At 33.3% G+C, this 18,955-nt stretch overlaps 1 protein-coding gene across 2 annotated transcripts in view; it reads left to right on the top strand.

Annotated features, from left to right (window-relative positions):
- LOC138931866 (single Ig IL-1-related receptor) overlaps positions 1–18,955 on the top strand; it is a 197,421-nt gene that overhangs the window by 115,928 nt on the left and 62,538 nt on the right. For both annotated transcript variants that reach the window (XM_070293062.1, XM_070293063.1), the window contains exon 2: positions 16,056–16,237. In XM_070293062.1, coding sequence (XP_070149163.1) covers positions 16,056–16,237 — 182 coding nt within the window. The remainder of the gene's footprint in view (positions 1–16,055; positions 16,238–18,955) is intronic.

Here is an 18,955-nt window from a genome sequence, read left to right as displayed (position 1 = left end):
AAAACATTTTTCTGAATTTAAATTGCATTGTCGTAACAATTTTATCTATAGGGTGTCCCCAATTTAAATGGCAAAACTTTAGGAGCGAAGCATTAAATAGATGGTAACATAAATAAAATGTAAATAAATAAGTAAAAGAACGAAAACTTGTTTTGTTTCTTTTTTTGATTTTCTCCAAATTGGTGCAAAGACGAGCAAACCTCTAAAGGACTTTTGGTCTTAGTTTTTCGGTCCCCTACACTCTTTTAAAGTTTTGCCATTTAAATTGGGGACAATCTGTGTATAGTATTTTAGATATAAAATCTTTGAAATTTCGAATATTACATCAAATATAAAATTGAATATTTGAACTAAAAAAAAAAAAGAAGAAGAAGAAGAAGAAAAAATCTCAAATATTAAGCGTGATATTTTAGTGTAATAAAGCATGTAACAAAAGGTTAGATCGATCAAAGTAAATTGAAGCATTGGTAATTTTCTCACGATTGATAAGCGATTACCGGCTGTGTGCGATTCGCAATAATATAAAGAGCTTTCTCTGCGACAATAAAAGAAAGGTTTTATCAAACGCGGTGAACCGCGGACACGGAAGGGAGGAGGCTCGATCGATTCTTTCTCTCTCTCTCTCTCTCTCTTTCTCGCCGCAAAAAGGAAATATTATTTTAATCGTCCTCTCCATCGTCAACTGATATCTCAATAAATAACGCCCGGAAAAGCAACGTCGATCGATTGGTCCTTTTAAAGCTCCCGCGGTCCAAATTAATCCTTTAACCCGCAGGTTTTTCATTCGAGAATCCTTTGACAAGAGAAATGAGATTAAAAAAGATATAACTTTAATAATTTCAATATATATTATAACATCATATTATAAATAAATAAATAAATAAATAAATATTAAATTTGGTTTAAATTATACATTAAAAAAAAAAAAAAAAAAAAATTCGTTACATTTTCTAAATCGCTACAATTTGCCCCAAAGCGTCCGTTTTTAATTATAGGCTAAAATTCGCGAGGTTAACCAAGAAAAAGTACAACGAGAATTGGTATCGAGTTTCAAGGGGAAAGTTCGATATTTGAGAACCGCTGTTTTAACCGATAAGTACCAAGTAGTGCACTTTGTTCTTTGTTACCGCGACGAGCGATAAAAACTGACACTCGTGTCTCTTTTATTGTAGTGCTTCTCTTCTATTTTATTTATTTTATTTTATTTTATTTTTTTTTGTTTGTTAAAAAATCCAGCATCGCGATTCCATGATGACATCTATTATAAATAAAAGTCTGTTTTTATTCTTCGTAGATGAAAGATGCGCGCTTCTTGGAAAATAGCAATATCGAATATAATATTTATCTACGAAATGAAATAATTCTTTTATAACTTTGTATTATTATAGGGCAGGGTATTGGTTTTAATGTCATTAACATTAATATTTTATTACGTATCGAACTGAGGAGGCATATCGTTATGGCTGTAATATTGACACAATATTGAGTGATCGTTGACCGAGCATTAAGTATGATAATAATATATAGTTTCGATATTTTCGAATGACGGGAATAATGACGACGATAAAATGTTCCATTAATATTAAAACAATATGCCTTTACATCGATTATATATTTTATTAGTGTATATTCATTATTATTATTTACATATTTAATTAAACGTACCGATCCAAAACGATTGCCTTAAAAGCGACGGATTATTTTAAATAATTTTAATTAAGATAAATAATCTTGTTTGAGACACCCACACACACACACACGCGCGCACACATACGGAATCGTGACTATGGACAAAACAATATTTTGACGATGATAATCCCGATGAATTCTCGCAGACTCAGATCTGAGAGAAAAGGGAAGATAAATATCCAGGATTAAGATAATGGCATGATGAGATTTTTTTTTTTTTTTTTTTTTCACCTCCTTAATCTTCCCCAAATTTAAAGGGCGCAACAGGGCAAAAGTAATTGCGAATTGGAAGGCAAAGATCGAATTAGTATGTCGTGACACGAGAAAGGTTACATGAAGATGAAGGGTGGATATGAAGAAGAGAGGGAGGGGGAGGGGAGCAATTTTATCGGATATAAGGGGGGAGGGGAGGGGAGGGGAGGGGAGACCGATGGTTAAATAAATTGGCCTCGTCATGGAAATTGGATTCATGTCGAACTTCCTAAACATCGTCTCGAATTTTTATCATGCTTATCTCTCTCTCTCTCTCTAACTCTAACTCTTCATCCTTTAATATTAACCCTCTGTTGTTTCTCCTTGCATTGCGATCTCAAATTCTCTTTGTTCACTTACGTAGCAATTTTGGGGCAGCAAAGTACAAAATGATGGCTTATCGTGCCAAGTAAAGGTAAAAAGTCTCTCTCTCTCTCTCCCTTTCTCTCTTGCGCTCTCTAATTTGAAATTTCTATTCAAAATCTCCCTCTAATTTAAATTTTATATTCAAAATATATATACGCGAAGATATACTAATTGGAATCTAACAGATTCCTGGCGCGACATTCGAGGATTAAATATTCATGTGAATTTTTTCATCGACACGATCTGGTTATTCATATACCGCTTGCCTCTTGCGCGTTCCCTTTTATTTATCCATTCGCCGATTGTTTACCATTTGCCAATTTCTTTGTTCCCTACATTCGTTGCTCACTTGTTCTCCATTTACGTGTCGTTTCATCTATACGCTTGTCCTTCATTTGTTGCCAATTTATTCTCCCTTCACATCCGTTCATTCACTCTCCTATACGTTTGTTTTTTTTTTCATTCGTCGTCATTTATTTCACACCCGTTTAGCATATCCTCCCTCCATTTATTTCCCATTTGTCTTCCATTTATTTTTCATTTATATTCTCCGTTTCTTTTCTCCCCGCATTTATTTCACCGAAGCCGAACGACGCGGTTCGTGCGCGGTCAAGGCACAAATATCGTTCTGTCGCAGGGGGGAAAAATCGATTTTTCCCCCCTTGAAATTTCCTCGAAGCCGACGACGAATGGATGTCAAGGCGAAACGTAAAGTTTTCCCGGAAAGACTTTGTGACGTCAGACTTGCTTTCGCTGCAAGGAAGCTGCAGTTATCCAAACAGAGATGCACGATGTACGACCACGTTGTGGTATTCAAGCAGCTCAGCTTCGCACACACACACACACACACACACACATATACAAAGTGAGACATTTAAAGTGTTACAAGTTATTATCTCTGAAAGTACACATATACATTATTATTTTCTTTATACCAATTGATTTGTCTCATTATTATGTACATAAAAATATTACGGTAAGATTATCGAGAATTAAATATTTTATTTTTCACATCAAAATATGTCAGATTAAGATATACTAAAATAACTCGAAAAATACTTAACGAAAAAATATTTTATTATAGTGTTTTGAAAAGCTTTCGAGATAAGCTACAAGAATATGCAATAAAAAATGGGGGTTTTCGTTTGAGAAATTAATGGTGACCTTCACGTGACCTTCAAACGACTATCCAAGGTCAAACCAATGGCATCTTCTTATGTTCCCCTTCGTGTCAAATAAGTTTTGTCTGAAATATTTTTTGCTATAATGTGTACTTTCAGAGATAATAGTTTGTAATACTTTGAATGCCCCATCATGTATATGTGTACATACACATACACAGGGTGTTCCCTCTTGAACCGATTTGAGATCGATGTTTTTAGCGAGATTGCTTTTTAGAAAAGATACTGATACAAAGTACACTATAATTTATCGAGTTGCATTTGATAGAATGAGAAATGCGTAAATATTTTTCCACGTGAATCGAAAAATCAGAGAATCTTGCCTGTAAACTGGCTTCGGTATCGAGTGAAAAGTATAAGCTTCCTTGGCACTCACGTCATATCTACGGTGTCGCCTTTTTCAATTTCCGGAATTGAACGGCCATCGAACTTACGCGAACCCCGACTGACCTCATCCCCTTCCGGATGTCGTTTTACCGGGATAACTGTCCCGGTGGGACAGTTCGTGTGTCCGTGTCCCCGGGAAATTTTTCCGGAAGAGAATCTTGCCTTTTACCGGAACTTCACATACACACACGCACATTGCGTTGCGTCGCAACGTTTTGCGTCAACTTTACACGGCGATTCCTTGCATTGGGAGCGAGACAGAACAAAGTAAGAACAATAACAACCAGAACGAGATGTGCAAACTATCGCAGAACAAGAACAAAGTAGGGGGAGATAAAAGTACATCGTTGGAAAAAATTCAACTTAAATTTAACATAAATCGCATGACTCAAAAATTCCACACAAATTTTGATGTTAATTTAACGATAATTAAATTAAAAATTAATTTAATTTAATATAATGGTATGAATATGTTAAATAGTGACACTAATACTGTATTATTTCAACACAAAATGAATGCAAACTTCATAATAATTTGAAGTCAATTTTCTGTAAAATTAATATATTTTTAACACGACAAAATTAACTTGGAAAAAAAATTATTGACGGTCACTCATTCCTATTGTAGAATAAAATCAACATCTTCTTTTTGATAAATTTTAACAGATAAATCCTGCCACTAATAGTGCAGAGAACATATCTATTGTATAAAATTAAAAATATGTGCACATTATGTTATTTTCTCAGTTATTTAAATAATTTAAAACATTTGAATTCAATTAATACAACAGCAATATGTTAAATGAATATGTTAAATATTTAATAAAAAAATTTTAACAAGCATATTTTTTTAACAAGAACAACACAAATTTTCCAAGAGATTATAAAATAATTTAAAAATCGATAAGAAATAATTGGAGAACAGCAAATAATTTAGATACATTGTATGTCTTTTTTATTTCAAACTCTCGTTTGAGAAAATAAAATTATAAACTCTCACGTCCTTTTAATTTAACATTAGTATTTATAACTATACAGGGTATCTCCAATTTAATTGGCAAAACTTTAAGAGCGTGTAGGGGACCGAAAAACTAAGACGAGAAGTCCTTTAGAGATTTGCTCGTTTTTGCTCCATTTTAGAGAAAATCGCAAAAATTCAATCTCTCATTGTCAGTTGCTCTCTTGGGTTGATTGGCAGCGAATAAACTTTCTGCTTCAAGGTTCCTCACATATGTAAACGCTTGATGTTATTCTTCACGGTGCAAATCAATTCAAGAGAGCGATTAAGAGACCGAATCATAGATGCGATGCACCAAATATCACTAGAACAATATCTAGCTGCAATTAATGAAGTCAGTGCTAGATGTAATGCTTGCATTGCTGCAGGAGGGCAATTATTGTATGAAAATGATAAAAAATATTTTATTCCAAGTATTGCCCATTGCTAGCTATACATTTTTCCCATCTCTCTGACAATTTGTGGATGCCACGCCAAAAAAACTGTTGCTCCTTTGAGGCAAACCAGTCGTCGAGCCATTTTCGTACATTTTCGTAAGAAGTGAAGCGCTGCTCAGCAAGTGCGTGTCCCATCGATGCAAATAAGTAATAATCGGATGGAGCCAAGTCTGGTGAGTAAGCCGCATGCGAAAGTATTTCCCAACTAAACGCCTCAATCGTTTCCTTGACCGGTTTTGCTGTGTGCGATGGTGCATTATCGTGAAGCAAAATCACTTTGTGTTGCCTTTTTTGATATTCTGGTCGTTTTTTACGCAAAGCTTGATTCAAATCGAGTTGTTGTTGCGTTTGAGCGTCATCCTCATCCAACAATGTTTGCAATTCGCTGTCTTCGAACTTTTTCGGTGGTTTTCCACGTTCTTCGTTTCTCACGTCAAAATCGCCACTTTTGAATTTTTTAAACCACTCAAATCACTGTGATTTACCAAGAGCATGCTCACCGTAAGCTTCGACAAGCATTCGATGCGATTCTGCAGCAGTTTTCTTCAAATGATAACAGATAATCAATGCTGTCCGCAAATCGTAGTTTCCAGGCACAAAATTCGACATGTTCAACGCTATTAAAAACTATGCTGTTGTATGAAACTTGTATTGTTGTGAATTAAAAATCTTTATCAGATGTCAAAACAAGAAAATGGCGCCAATGACGCGGTTTGACGGTAACTACATTGACAGCTAGGGCGATCTATGGGCAAATTCCGGTTTCATATTTATATACCTGGTAAATAGATGATAACATAAATAAAATGTAAATAAATAAGTAAAAAAAACGAAAACTCGTTTTGTTCCTTTTTTTGTGATTTTCTCCAAAATGAAGCAAAAACGAGCAAACCTCTAAAGGACTTTTGATCTTAGCTTTTCGGTCCCCTACACGCTTCTGAAGTTTCGCCATTTAAATTGAAGATACTCTGTATATAGATAGTAACCCAAAAATATTATAGCACGTGGATGTATCAAAGTATCATTGTCATTGCGCTTCATTTAAGCGCGAGATCGAGTAATTCAATTAATTCTCACATCCTTTATATCGCGACAGCGCGAGTGACAACAAATGCAGTGACATTTTTTGATATAAAAAAGTTCGTCAAATTACTTGTTCCCCACGGAAGAAATCTTTTCTTCCTCTATCGATTTCCTACTTTGCTCGTTAACGAAATACGAGTGCTCGATTTACAAGAAAGTATTCGAGATTTTTTTCAAAAACATAACTTTTCACGCGGCTGAATCTCCTTTTAAGATCGACGTAAAAATTAATCGAAGTTGATACTCCCGTGATCAGAGTGCCTTCCTCGCGTTAACACGAGTAAAAGAAATTTCGAAAAATTCCAAATATATTTTTTTCTCCGATTTATACAATACATATCGTCGTCGATTGAAAACTTTCGTTCGGGAACCTTTCCCGGCTCGGACAGCTCTCTGATAAGGTCGAATGGCGACAAATCGATCCTTTCCAAAGACCCAGTTCATTCGTCGAAGCTTTGGGGAATTTTTTTTTTTATTTTTTATTTTTTCGATCATGTTCACCGTTTTGCGATGGCGGTTCTCTCGTGGCGGTCTTTCTCGTTTATAATCGCGTTCGCAGAATCAGAAACTGCGGCCACCCCGTACAGAGCGATAAATTCGTGTCCCCGGTCTCGGCGTGTGGCACCCACTACTAGCTGTAGTACTCGGTAATAAAGCAATCGATTCCTCGAGGCCACGTGGCCCGAGTGTTTCCAGGTAAGCTAGCCCGCCGACCGTCGACGAGTTCAGGGAAGTCCTTATGGGAAATCGATATACGCCCGGGATTCTTAATACGCAAATGTCGTCTCGAGATATACACCCAGCCGGCGGTATCGGTCTCTCTCTCTCTCTCCTCCCTCCTCCCCTTCTTTCTGTTTCCAACGCAAGACGAAGGATTCGCGATGCTCCTCTTCATTATTGAAGATATTTCTAGAGAAATGTATGGAATTCCTGGATTTCTGGAGAAATGTATGGAATATAAAAAAAAAAGAAAAAAAAATAATAATGATATGGCTTGTTTTACCTTATTAATAACGGAGTTGTGACAAATGGATAAATTTTTTTCTCACCATTACATCGAGTAAGGTATAAATTGAAAATACTTATTTATACAATATATTCAAAATTTTTCGATGAGAAAAAAAAATTCTTCCAGTTTTACATAAAAAAATGTTTACCGTACGCGAAAATTATCAGCTCTACTTGAATTAAGATTTTTAAGTGCTCGAGTGGGAATCTTTATATCGATAAATTCTCGTACATTTTCGCACATGCAAAGAATTTACAAGTTTAATTTCAAAGCGGAACATTCTCTCGAAATTTGAGAGATCCAATTGTAATCCATCGACGATTTGCGGGTTAGTGGTAGATCGCGAGGGTGGGCGAGGGGGGAAGGGGGAGAATCCTTTCTAATGGTCATCCTGACACAGCAGGAGAATCCGAAATTAGGAGATCGTCCTTTTGTCGACTCTATACAGTTCCGCCAGTCGTCCTTTTCCCTCTGTTACCCCTCCTTCCTTTTCGCCCTGCCCTGCGCTCAGTTTCTCTTTCTCTGCCGATTCGCAACCACGGAAACGTATAAATGGCGGTTGCCTACTTTGGCATAAGGACGAAGGATTCGTTCCGAATATCCCGGGGCGAATCACCGTCCGTCCACCGCCCCCATCGTTGGCCCGGAAGATCCATCTCACGATCCGGACGGCTCGATCTTCCGTTTCCGGAAAAACGGCGCTTCTTTTATTTTCGCGATTAAACGAGATTAATTCGTGGTGTCTCCGCGGATATTCGCGACCGGTAGGATAAGCGCTTTTATAGATAGTTCGATCCCGTACTTTTTGTTCAGTGATGTTCATTGGAGAATTTTATCGCCGCAAACTGAAATGGAAAAAATGGAAAAACATCGAGAAGATCTGTAATTCTTTCTCATTAAAAAGTTAATTAATTATCGTAATAATTATTAGCGCTTAAATACTTTATCTATTTTACCATCTTTCATTCCTCTTTTATTGATTTTATATTATTTTAATTTTATTTATTTATTTATTTATTTTTTTTTTTTTTATTAATATTTTTTCTCTATTTTTTAATGCAATCAATGTCTCGCGTCAAATTTCTATTTTCAAGTTTTATGCATTTCTCTCTGTACTTTATAAAAGCTTTTATTTTTATTTAGTTTCTTAATTATTTAATATTTCGAACGAGAGATATACAGGGTGTCCCATTTTAAAGGACCCACTCAAATATCTCAGAAACACTGCGTTAAATCGAAAAATGTTTCAAACAAAAGTTGTGTGGCTTCAAGGGGGCCATAAGACGGTGACAATGATTTGACCTTGGAAAATCATTTGAAGGTCATGTGAAGGTCAACTTTAAAATCTTAAATGGAAAGCCCCATTTTTCATTTAGTAATCTTGTAGCTGACATCGAGAGCTTTCCAAAATACTATAATAAAGTATTTTTTTATTAAATACTTTTTGAGTTATTTTATATTTTAATCTGACATATTTTGATATAAAAAATAATATATTTCGTAAAATATTCAGTTTTCGATCATTTTACCGTAATACTTCTATGTACAGAATAATAAGACAAATTAATTAGTGCCAAAAAAAACAAATAATTGTTTTAAAAAATACATTGTAAATAATTTTCTTAAAAAAAAAACAATTTTTTTTTTTTTTTTTTTATATTAATTGATTTGTCTCATTATTCTGTACATAGAAGTATTACGGTAAGATTATGAAAAACTAAATATTTTACGAGATATTTAATTTTTTATATCAAAATATGTCAGATTAAAATATAAAATTACTCAAAAAGTATTTAATGAAAAAATACTTTATTATAGTGTTTTGAAAAGCTCTCGATATTAGCTACAAGAATACTAAATAAAAAATGAGAGTTTCCATTTAAGATTTTAAAGTTGACCTTCACATGACCTTCAAATGATTTTCCAGGGTCAAATCATTGTCACCGTCTTATGGCCCTCTTGAAGCCACACAACTTTTGTTTGAAACATTTTTCGATTTAACGCAGTGTTTCTGAGATATTTGAGTGGGTCCTTTAAAATGGGATACCCTGTATAACTTTGCTGTGTAAAATCTTTTACGTTTCAACAAATTGGGATTAAAAAATTTTTATTTATTTCCTTTCCTTGACAGCCAACTGACGAAAGGTCGATATTCCTGGCGCGCATTTGAAGGATTTATGTTTCGCCGTATATAAACCTGTAACAGAGTAGACTGAAGAGAGGAAATTCGGCGACATTTAGTCAATGCGCGAGCGTTAAATATGGAAGCGAGCGCGCTTTAATTAGCTCGCAAATCCGTCGAAATCCGGGATGTGGGATGCGAAATTCATGCCTCGTAGGCGCGTCCCGCTTCTCCTTTCCCTAATGAAAGTAAATCTAACGCCGTGAAACTTGGGGCAAACGATCTATTCGTGGCTTGAACTGAGATCGGGGGCGGATTCAACGTCGGCCGCGATAACGCGCTACGTTTAATTCTCTAATAGAGGTGTTTTCCCCTCAGAGAATTAACCTTGATTCATTTAATTAAACTTCTCCAATTGTTTATCCCCGTATTTTTGACTTTTACGCTGCATCGTTAATGGTACTTTTTTAACTTAGAAAAAGAAAGAGAAGAAAGGCCACACATCACTTCTCCATCAAATCTGAAAATTATTTACGATCGCGCTCCAAGAAACTCGATTCGTTTTATTTGCGATTAAATTGGAAAATATCTCCTGAAAGTATTTTCTTTTATTTTTTTGTGTGCTATTAACTCGATTATCCATTATTATTTTTCTGCTGTATTTTAGATCTATTTCGTCAAATTATATATATTAATTATCAAATATGTATATATATATAATTTGACGAATAATTATAGAGTTAATGGCAAATACAAAAACAAAAAAAAAAATATTTTTATATATATGCGTATCACATTTAATTCCCTAATTAATAATTCGTGTGAAATAATTAATGATGAATAATTTTATGAATTTTTTAATTTCTCTTCGCATATAATTCTGTGTATGATATTTATATTTATTTTTATAATTAATATAATAGACGAGTTAATTAATAACGAAGATATTTCCTTTAAGCGCTAACCGTGACAGATTCAATTAATTCGCCAATTGTTGTCCACATAACATTTCAACGAACTACATTTTTCTCTCTTTATTCTTAGAAAAAGAATTAATCCTTCCCATATTTCCTTTCGGTTATTTGACCCGTGACCGGGTCGATTAACTCGTTAATTATCTCTCATCCGCACGACAAGGAGAGAGAGAGAGAGAGAGTGAGGGGGTGGGAGGGGGGAGATTCCGAAAATAATTTACGATAGTGCTCTTAAGAACTCGGCTCGCGTTCCGCGTGTACGCTTTTGCGAATCGCCAATCGGCGTCGCTTCAAGATGCTGTTTGAATCGTTCATTCTGCTCGATGGTTAATTTACGTAATTTGCGATTTTGCGTTAGCTCGCTCGGCTAAAACACATCGGGTCGAATTAATACGATTTACCTCGACGGCGAGAGAAGAGTCTACGAATTATGCGCCGGGTGTATTTTCGGCGCTTAAAATTTTCACGCCCCTCGTTAAAACGAATTCGCTCGAGTCGAGCGTCCATGTCTATCGCGAGACTCCAGAGAGTTGGCGAAAATTATTATCGAGGGATATCTTTGTTAAGATCCATATTCTCGCGTATACGCGACTGAGACAGGCTCGATGTAATCGTTTGACATTTATTTATGACGATTTATCGGCGAATTTACTCGATACGTAATTGCAAATCGTGAATCTAAACTATCCTAAAGTCCACTTTATCTCGATAGATAAAAGAATGGACTTTGCTCGGCTCGGTGTAAATAAATAATTAAATGCGCTATGGCAGACTCTGGTTGACTATATATATATATATATATATATTTTTTTTTTTTTGTCTAAGAGAGAGGACAAAGGATAACAGGCAATTATATTGTAACAACGAGTCAGTCGGCGAAAAAATTGGGTACCGTTTCGAGAGTTACGATCAAACGAATAGAAGCCGTTTGCGATTTTCATGCGACGAGGATAACGAGCAATTATTCAGCAAACGAACGCGCGTCATCACGAATTTTGTAATGTGAAACTTTTTTATGTTAAAATATATTGACGTAAGATATATATTCACAGGGTGTCCCATTTTAAAGGACCCACTCAAATATCTCAGAAACACTGCGTTAAATCGAAAAATGTTTCAAACAAAAGTTGTGTGGCTTCAAGGGGGCCATAAGACGGTGACAATGATTTGACCTTGGAAAATCATTTGAAGGTCATGTGAAGGTCAACTTTAAAATCTTAAATGGAAACCCCATTTTTTATTTAGTATTCTTGTAGCTGACATCGAGAGCTTTCCAAAACACTATAATAAAATATTTTTTCATCAAGTACTTTTTGAGTTATTTTATATTTTAATCTGACATATTTTGATATAAAAAATAAAATATTTCGTAAAATATTCAATTTTCGATAATTTTACCGTAATACTTCTATGTACAGAATAATAAGACAAATTAATTAGTGCCAAAAAAAAACAAATAATTGTTTAAAAAAATACATTGTAAATAATTTTCTTAAAAACAATTTTTTTTTTATACGATCAGAAATAAAATATATAAAAATTTCAAATTTGTTATATTAACATAATATTTTAGAAGCATAAAAAAGACGAGATATATATTATAATATTACGTAGATACGTAAATATTATTAAAACTTTGAATAAATCAAAAATAAATATCTTGATTTATTTAATAAGTTTTTTTATTTTTATTTTTTACATAATTCTACTTCTCTTTTGATTGAGAAGAGAAGTTGATGACACCAAAATTCTCATTTATTTAAATTTGAATCTATAACAATTTTAATCTAATTACTGTTCAATTTACTTCCATTCCGATCGTTATTTGATTGCCATTAGTATCAATTTTCATTTCTATCGCGATTTATTTATTTGATTGGATTCTGTTATTGTTTTTGTCAATTATTATACTTTTAATTAATTCTTTGTTCATTTATTATCGATAATGAATTGTTAATTAATTCGTCAAATGGTATCAAAATATGGAAGGGAAATCAGCAATTGTTTTACAAATACAAGCAGACAAATATTCATGGAAATAAAATTGACGTTAATTACGCGAACCGATCGTGTTTCAGGCTATTAAGGACAGCCAGTGATCTCTAAACATTTTCAGAATGCGTCCCATATTCGAACTGCAGGGTTTAATTTAAACCGAATATAATTCGCGATCCGATAACAGCACACGTATACGAGCACAATAATAATTAAAAGGTTATTTTTGCAAATCTCGCAACACTGCCGATGAAAATGGTTCGCCTCAGCGATTCTCATATTTTCGAAAAATCTCGAAAAATATTTTTGGTTTTATCGGCTCTTTTTTTTTTTTTTTTTTTTTTTTTTTTTTTTTTTTTGTTGGATTAATAGAAATTTTTATTTGGTTATTTTCAGATAAACACAACTCTAGAAAAATTATTTTATAGTTCGAAATTAGAAATTTATAGAATTCAAGAAATTAAAATTTTTATTTTACGAATCGAAAATTTAAAGCTCAAAATTTTAAATATCTAAGAAGGTTAAAATTCTGTAGTCCGGAGATCCAATAGGGCGATTTGAAGAGAGAATATAATAATCTAGCAGTTTATTAGATTTCTAAATTTAAATTCAGAACTCGGTTTGAGAATTTCAAGGACGATCTTTTTTCATTATTATAACTTCGCAAATTTCTCTTTTACTTATTTCTTATTTTTTAATTATTATCCCTTATTTATTTTTTTATTTTTTTTATTTTTAAGACTTTTGTATTATAAAATTTTCGTTCTCTGATTCATCTTGAAGATTCAAGGATCTTACTTCGTCCCGCTTTCGTATATCGACGTCTTTCGATCCTCGCGTCTCGCAAGTCCTGCAACTTTGGTTGTCCTCGGATGCTGAAAATGTTTCGGTGTCTTTATTAGTCTTCGGAAGTTCTCTACGAAGCGGAATCTTCGTTAAAATCCGAACCAGTTCGAAATTATCCTGGCAAAAAGAAACGAGCGGTCGCGGATGAGCGGATAGAAAGGGCGATAGGGGTGGGGGGGGGGGGAATATGGTTCTCTTTATTAAAAATTCTTATTTAAAGTGCGCTCGTAACAGAAACTCGTAAAAGAAGTCCTGCCGATGCAGGAAGAGCTTTAATAAAGGAATTCTTAACGGCAGCGATGAGATTGCCGATCGTCTCTTCTGTAGCTGCTTCACAGAAAGACGGAATCGTTGGGCTTATTAAAAATCTTTTATTTTTGATTAAAGTTCTTTATTAACGTTGCAATACGATGGAAATCATCGCGAGAATTGTCGCCTAAAAATTTTATAAATACGATGGATGATTAAAAATTTTCTTATGTGAAGATGAGGGCCGAAAATTTGTCGCCATAGAAACAAGATAAGATCTTAACGATTAAATCAATTAACGTAGGTAAAACGTGAGATTTAAAAAATAATTAGTGAAAAATATATTAATATATTTAAATAAATTAATATCCGGATATTCGATATATTGATTATTAATGAACGCAATTTAAATCTGAGATTCGAGAATCTTAAAGTTGACGAATTCAATATCTAGGATTTATTATCTGAAATTTAATGTCAAATTAATTTGATGATTATAGACTAGAGAGTTTTAAAGATTTTTAAATAGATTTTTAAAGATTTTTTTCCGTACTGTTACATTTGAAAAAAAAAAAAAAAATATAATAAAGGATTCGAAGATTCTGAGCAGCCTAAGTTTGCAGGATCGCGCGGATGTCTCTTTGATCCGCCAATAAAACGAAAGTTAATTTGCATAGCGCACTAGAAACTGAATTGAGAATGAAACGTGAAGAGGTTTTCTCTCCCTTTCGCGAAAACGCCCGTCGATTCCCTTGATCCTTGCTACGTAGTACAAAAGAAGCCTTGCTTTCGTAAAAGGATCGTTCAGCGCGAAGCAGGAATTAAAAATACAATCCTGGCAAAAAAAACGGGGAGAAAAATTATCTTTATTACGAGAAAAAATCTTGCGCGTTTATTGCAAATTAAATAATCGTGAAATAAAATATTTATTATGAGAGAAGAACGGCATAAAAATAGGAATATAATAATGTAATTATCTTAACGATTACATTATTAATATCTTATTATTTATACAGGGTGTCCCATTTTTAAAGGACCCACTCAAATATCTCAGAAACACTGCGTTAAATCGAAAAATGTTTCAATCAATTAGTATAAAAAAATAATAGTTTTTAAAAAAATTATTTACGATGTATTTTTTTAAACAATTATTTATTGTTGTTTTTTTTGCACTAATTGATTTGTCTCGTTATTCTGTACATAAAAGTATTACGGTAAGATTATCGAAAACTGAATATTTTACGAGATATTTTATTTTTTATATCAAAATATGTCAGATTATAAAATATAAAATAACTCAAAAAGTACTGAATAACAAAAATAGTTTATTATAGTGTTTTGGAAAGCTCTCGATGTCAGCTACAAGAATACTAAATAAAAAATGGGGGTTTCCATTTAAGATTTTAAAGTTGACCTTCACATGACCTTCAAATGATTTTCCAAGGTCAAATCATTGTCACCGTCTTATGGTCCCCTTGAAGTCACACAACTTTTGTTTGAAACATTATTCGATTTAACGCAGTGTTTCTGAGATATTTGAGTGGGTCCTTTAAAATGAAACGCCCTGTATACGCGAATACATTATTATTACATATCATTAAAGCTAGGCTATAATTATTTCATCATTAAACTATCCTGGCTCTCCTGTAATAAATGTTTTATACTAAGATGCTATTAATGGTATAACTATACAGCGTCACATAATAGAGACACACACATACAGAGTTGCAGCAACAACGATAAATTAATCGAGTGATTGTGGTGGCAGTATAGTACGGACGATTTATTTTCGCGAACGGTTCAATGCTCTTGATTCTTCCCTTACTTCGAGTGTTTGTCGAGGAGCGCTCGTTCCCGCGACTTTTATCTTTACGGCGGAACGAATGCTCTCAAGAACAACCATCGATATTCTCGTCCCGGAAATATCGGGCTTGTTCTTAAGTGCGACGTGTTTCCGTTCGTTTCTATGAAAAATATCCCGCTTCTTTCCCCCTTTTCTTTTATCGTTCTCAAAATCTCCGCTCTCTCCCTCCCCCCGTTTCCCCGAAAAATCTTCAAGAAACATAAAGAGATAATTTCTCATAACAAAAAAATATAATTCTTGTGAGGAAAAATATTATATTTTTAATAACGACTAAAAAAATATAAGACTAAAAGGGGAAATTAAAATCTCATGTTTAAAAATAATTGATTTCAAAGATGCATGAATTTCAATCAGAAATATATCTGGTTTCTTTCTTTTCTTTTTTTTAATTTTTATTTGCATGCCACATCGATTTTTTTTTTTTTTTTTTTTTTTTTTTTTTTTTAATGAACCTGCTTATTCATATATTTATACTATTAATACATTTATTAATATATGTATATATTATTAATATATAATTTTAATATATTTAAATTATTATTATTATTATTATTATTATTATTTTTTTTTTTTTTTTTTATAGGTACAAGGATAACAGGGCATATCCTTGGCCGGGCGGAGAGAGTCACTTTATCCTGTATCCCGAGAGCGCGAATCAAACGATCTACACGCAGGAGATGAGAGCCTCGGATGCTGGACGATACTCTTGTCAGGCACGTAACGACACAACTACTTTGGAAGGCGACATAACTCTCGCCGTACTCGGTAAGTAGGATATTCTGGAATAAAGCTGACGTGATTCATGCATCAACTTTATATTAAAAGCTCAAAAGGCATCCTATCCTGTCTCCATTTGACGTTTAATAACAAGATGCCGCATGTAATGATAACAAGATAACGGCGAACGATATTGAAATTGAGATTGGAACGTCGTTTAGAGAACTTTCTTAATGGAATATTATATATAATATATAAAAGATATATTTTTTTATAAATTATAATTATATTTATAAAATTATTATTATTATTTTTTTTTTATAAATTGTAATTATATTTATAAAATTATATTTTATAAACCGTTTTATAAACCGTAAATGTAATTTATAAAATTTAAATATCTTCATGTCAATCTTATTTCTCCAAACTTTTTGTATCACCTATAATGTATACATCGCGAGAAATGTTTTACTCGAAGAGTTTAATAGAATGAGGGCGAGGAAGCAATTAAATTTTTCCAAACACATTCGCGAAAAAAAAAAAAGGAAATGCATCAATCGAAAAGCCGTGCTCGTTCAAATCGATCCACTTGTGCTGTCGCTGCGGGGAAAAAAAAAAAACTCGACTGAATTCATGAAAGAGACTGGCCTTTGAAGCTTCTATTCAAAATAAAAGCGAGGACACGAGAGGGGACAAATGTTCGATCGGGGAACGAGTTGTCGCGAGAAACGTTACGAAAAAACGTCAATCGCTGACGCTGACGAAACGATACTCGCTTTCGATATCCACGTCAAAAGAGTCTCGTCATGATACTGTCATGTGCCGAGATCTACCGTAGAATAGGACGGAAGATCCCCCCCCCCCCCCCGATGATCTTCTCCCTTTCTGGATTTTTTTCAGCGTGCACAAAATTTCTTCATTATCCTGCATAATATTTATTTTATGCACAATTTACACGCATTTATATCTATTTTATATATTTATATATTTTTTTATTTATATATATTTATATATTTTTTCGCAAAAATTTGGAAAATCTTTAAAAATATATAATAATAATAAATATATATATATATATATATATATATATATATATATATTTTATTTTAATCATATTTTTAATAGATTCATGTGACATTTATTTAAACACTTTGGTCCCTTTTTTTTTGTTTAATTCCATTCCGATATTTTCGACGAGTATAAAATATGCGAATAAGAATAAATATAAAAATTATAATATAAATATAAAAATACAAAAATCACGCGCTCTCTAAAACTATAGCGGGCGTAATATCCGTCAAGATACGGATAAGAGATAATGAAAACATTTAGGAAGATAAGAGAGAGATATTTTAGAGATAGAATATATTTTCAAAATGGATTCTCAATAATGCACAGCTATCTTATTTGCGTTTCGGGGAAAAAAATTTCTTCGCTTATTCGAACGGATTGATAACTTCTTCTCGGAACGTCTTCTCGTTTTGCGGATATCATCCCCGACGCGAGATAATCGAGCTAGGGTGTATCGAGCCGGAATTTCAATTAAAGTCCGCCGCTGTCGGATCTGATCGGTTCCGGGCAGTCGGTCGCTTTTCCGGCGCGAGCTTCTCGTCTCGGCGAAAAATCGAATAAAAGCGTTGTCCGCGATCCACCTCGATTTTTAATGCCCCACCAGTGTTTCCCGGCCGGAGACATGAATCATATTCCGCCGTTATCAAATCTTTTCGACTTTGATATGAAAAAAATCAAAAGAAACACATTTATTGCTTTATTTTATATTTGTTGAAGCAATAATTTAATTAAAAAAAACCGCAATATAAAATGTTTGATGCGTTTCTTAATCGATTTATTCAGCTTTCGCTATTGTTGTGTATCTTTTAAATAGTCATATATGTATATCGTAAATACTATGATATAAAATATATAAATAATAATACGTTTTTATTAAATTATTATTAAATGAAATATTATTAATAAATTATCGTATTGTAAATAAATTATTCTAAACAACTATTATGAATTATTAAAAATAACTATTATACATAAATAAATTATTATTTAATAAAAATATATATAATAATAAAAATTTACGTTTTTATTAAAAATATTTAAATTTCGCATTATTATTACAACAAAAAATTAATAAGTATAACTAAATAAATAATATATTATGACAATAAGAAATATAAGAGAAATTACTCATTTTTATTTCTTCTGTAAAGAAAATAAGAAGAGAAAATTTTTTCGTACGATGTAATCGCGCGCGAAGAGAATCGTCATGATGGCTTGTTAGGATGTCAGTTGGATCGCGCTTTTTTTTTTTTTTTTTTTTTTTTTTTTTTTTTTTTTTGAAAATTCGCCGGTACGTCTTTTCGGACGATAAGAGGGCGAGTTTAATATTCATCGAGGGAGCGACCGCGCATCCGGCCGTCTACGTTTCCTAAATCCCTCGATTTAGCGCGCATTCGTGTCCACGATCTCTTCCTCGTTCTATCTGTCCGATATAACCGACTTTCCCAGTTCGCCTAGCAATTTGCCGGAAGTCGTTCGAGGGGAATTCGAAAAGCCGACGACCGCATACGTCAAATGTTCCTTCGTCCCTCTCTGAACCCCTTTATCTTCTCGCTCTATCTGTCGCGTCAGGATGCTTTCTCGGTTATCAGTCGATGCTTAAATTGAAAATAATTTCATGGAAATTTGAAAATAAAAATTAATTTCTCAAAGAATTAAGTATTCTAAGATATTTTTGAGTTGAATAACTCATTC

This window comes from Polyergus mexicanus, unplaced genomic scaffold, assembly GCF_030449975.1.
Source record: "Polyergus mexicanus isolate NDT 795.1 unplaced genomic scaffold, iyPolMexi1.0 SCAF_3, whole genome shotgun sequence".
In the NCBI taxonomy this organism is placed as follows: domain Eukaryota; kingdom Metazoa; phylum Arthropoda; class Insecta; order Hymenoptera; family Formicidae; genus Polyergus; species Polyergus mexicanus.
Note: the sequence above shows the minus strand (reverse complement) of the source record. Positions and strands in the feature narration are given on the sequence as shown.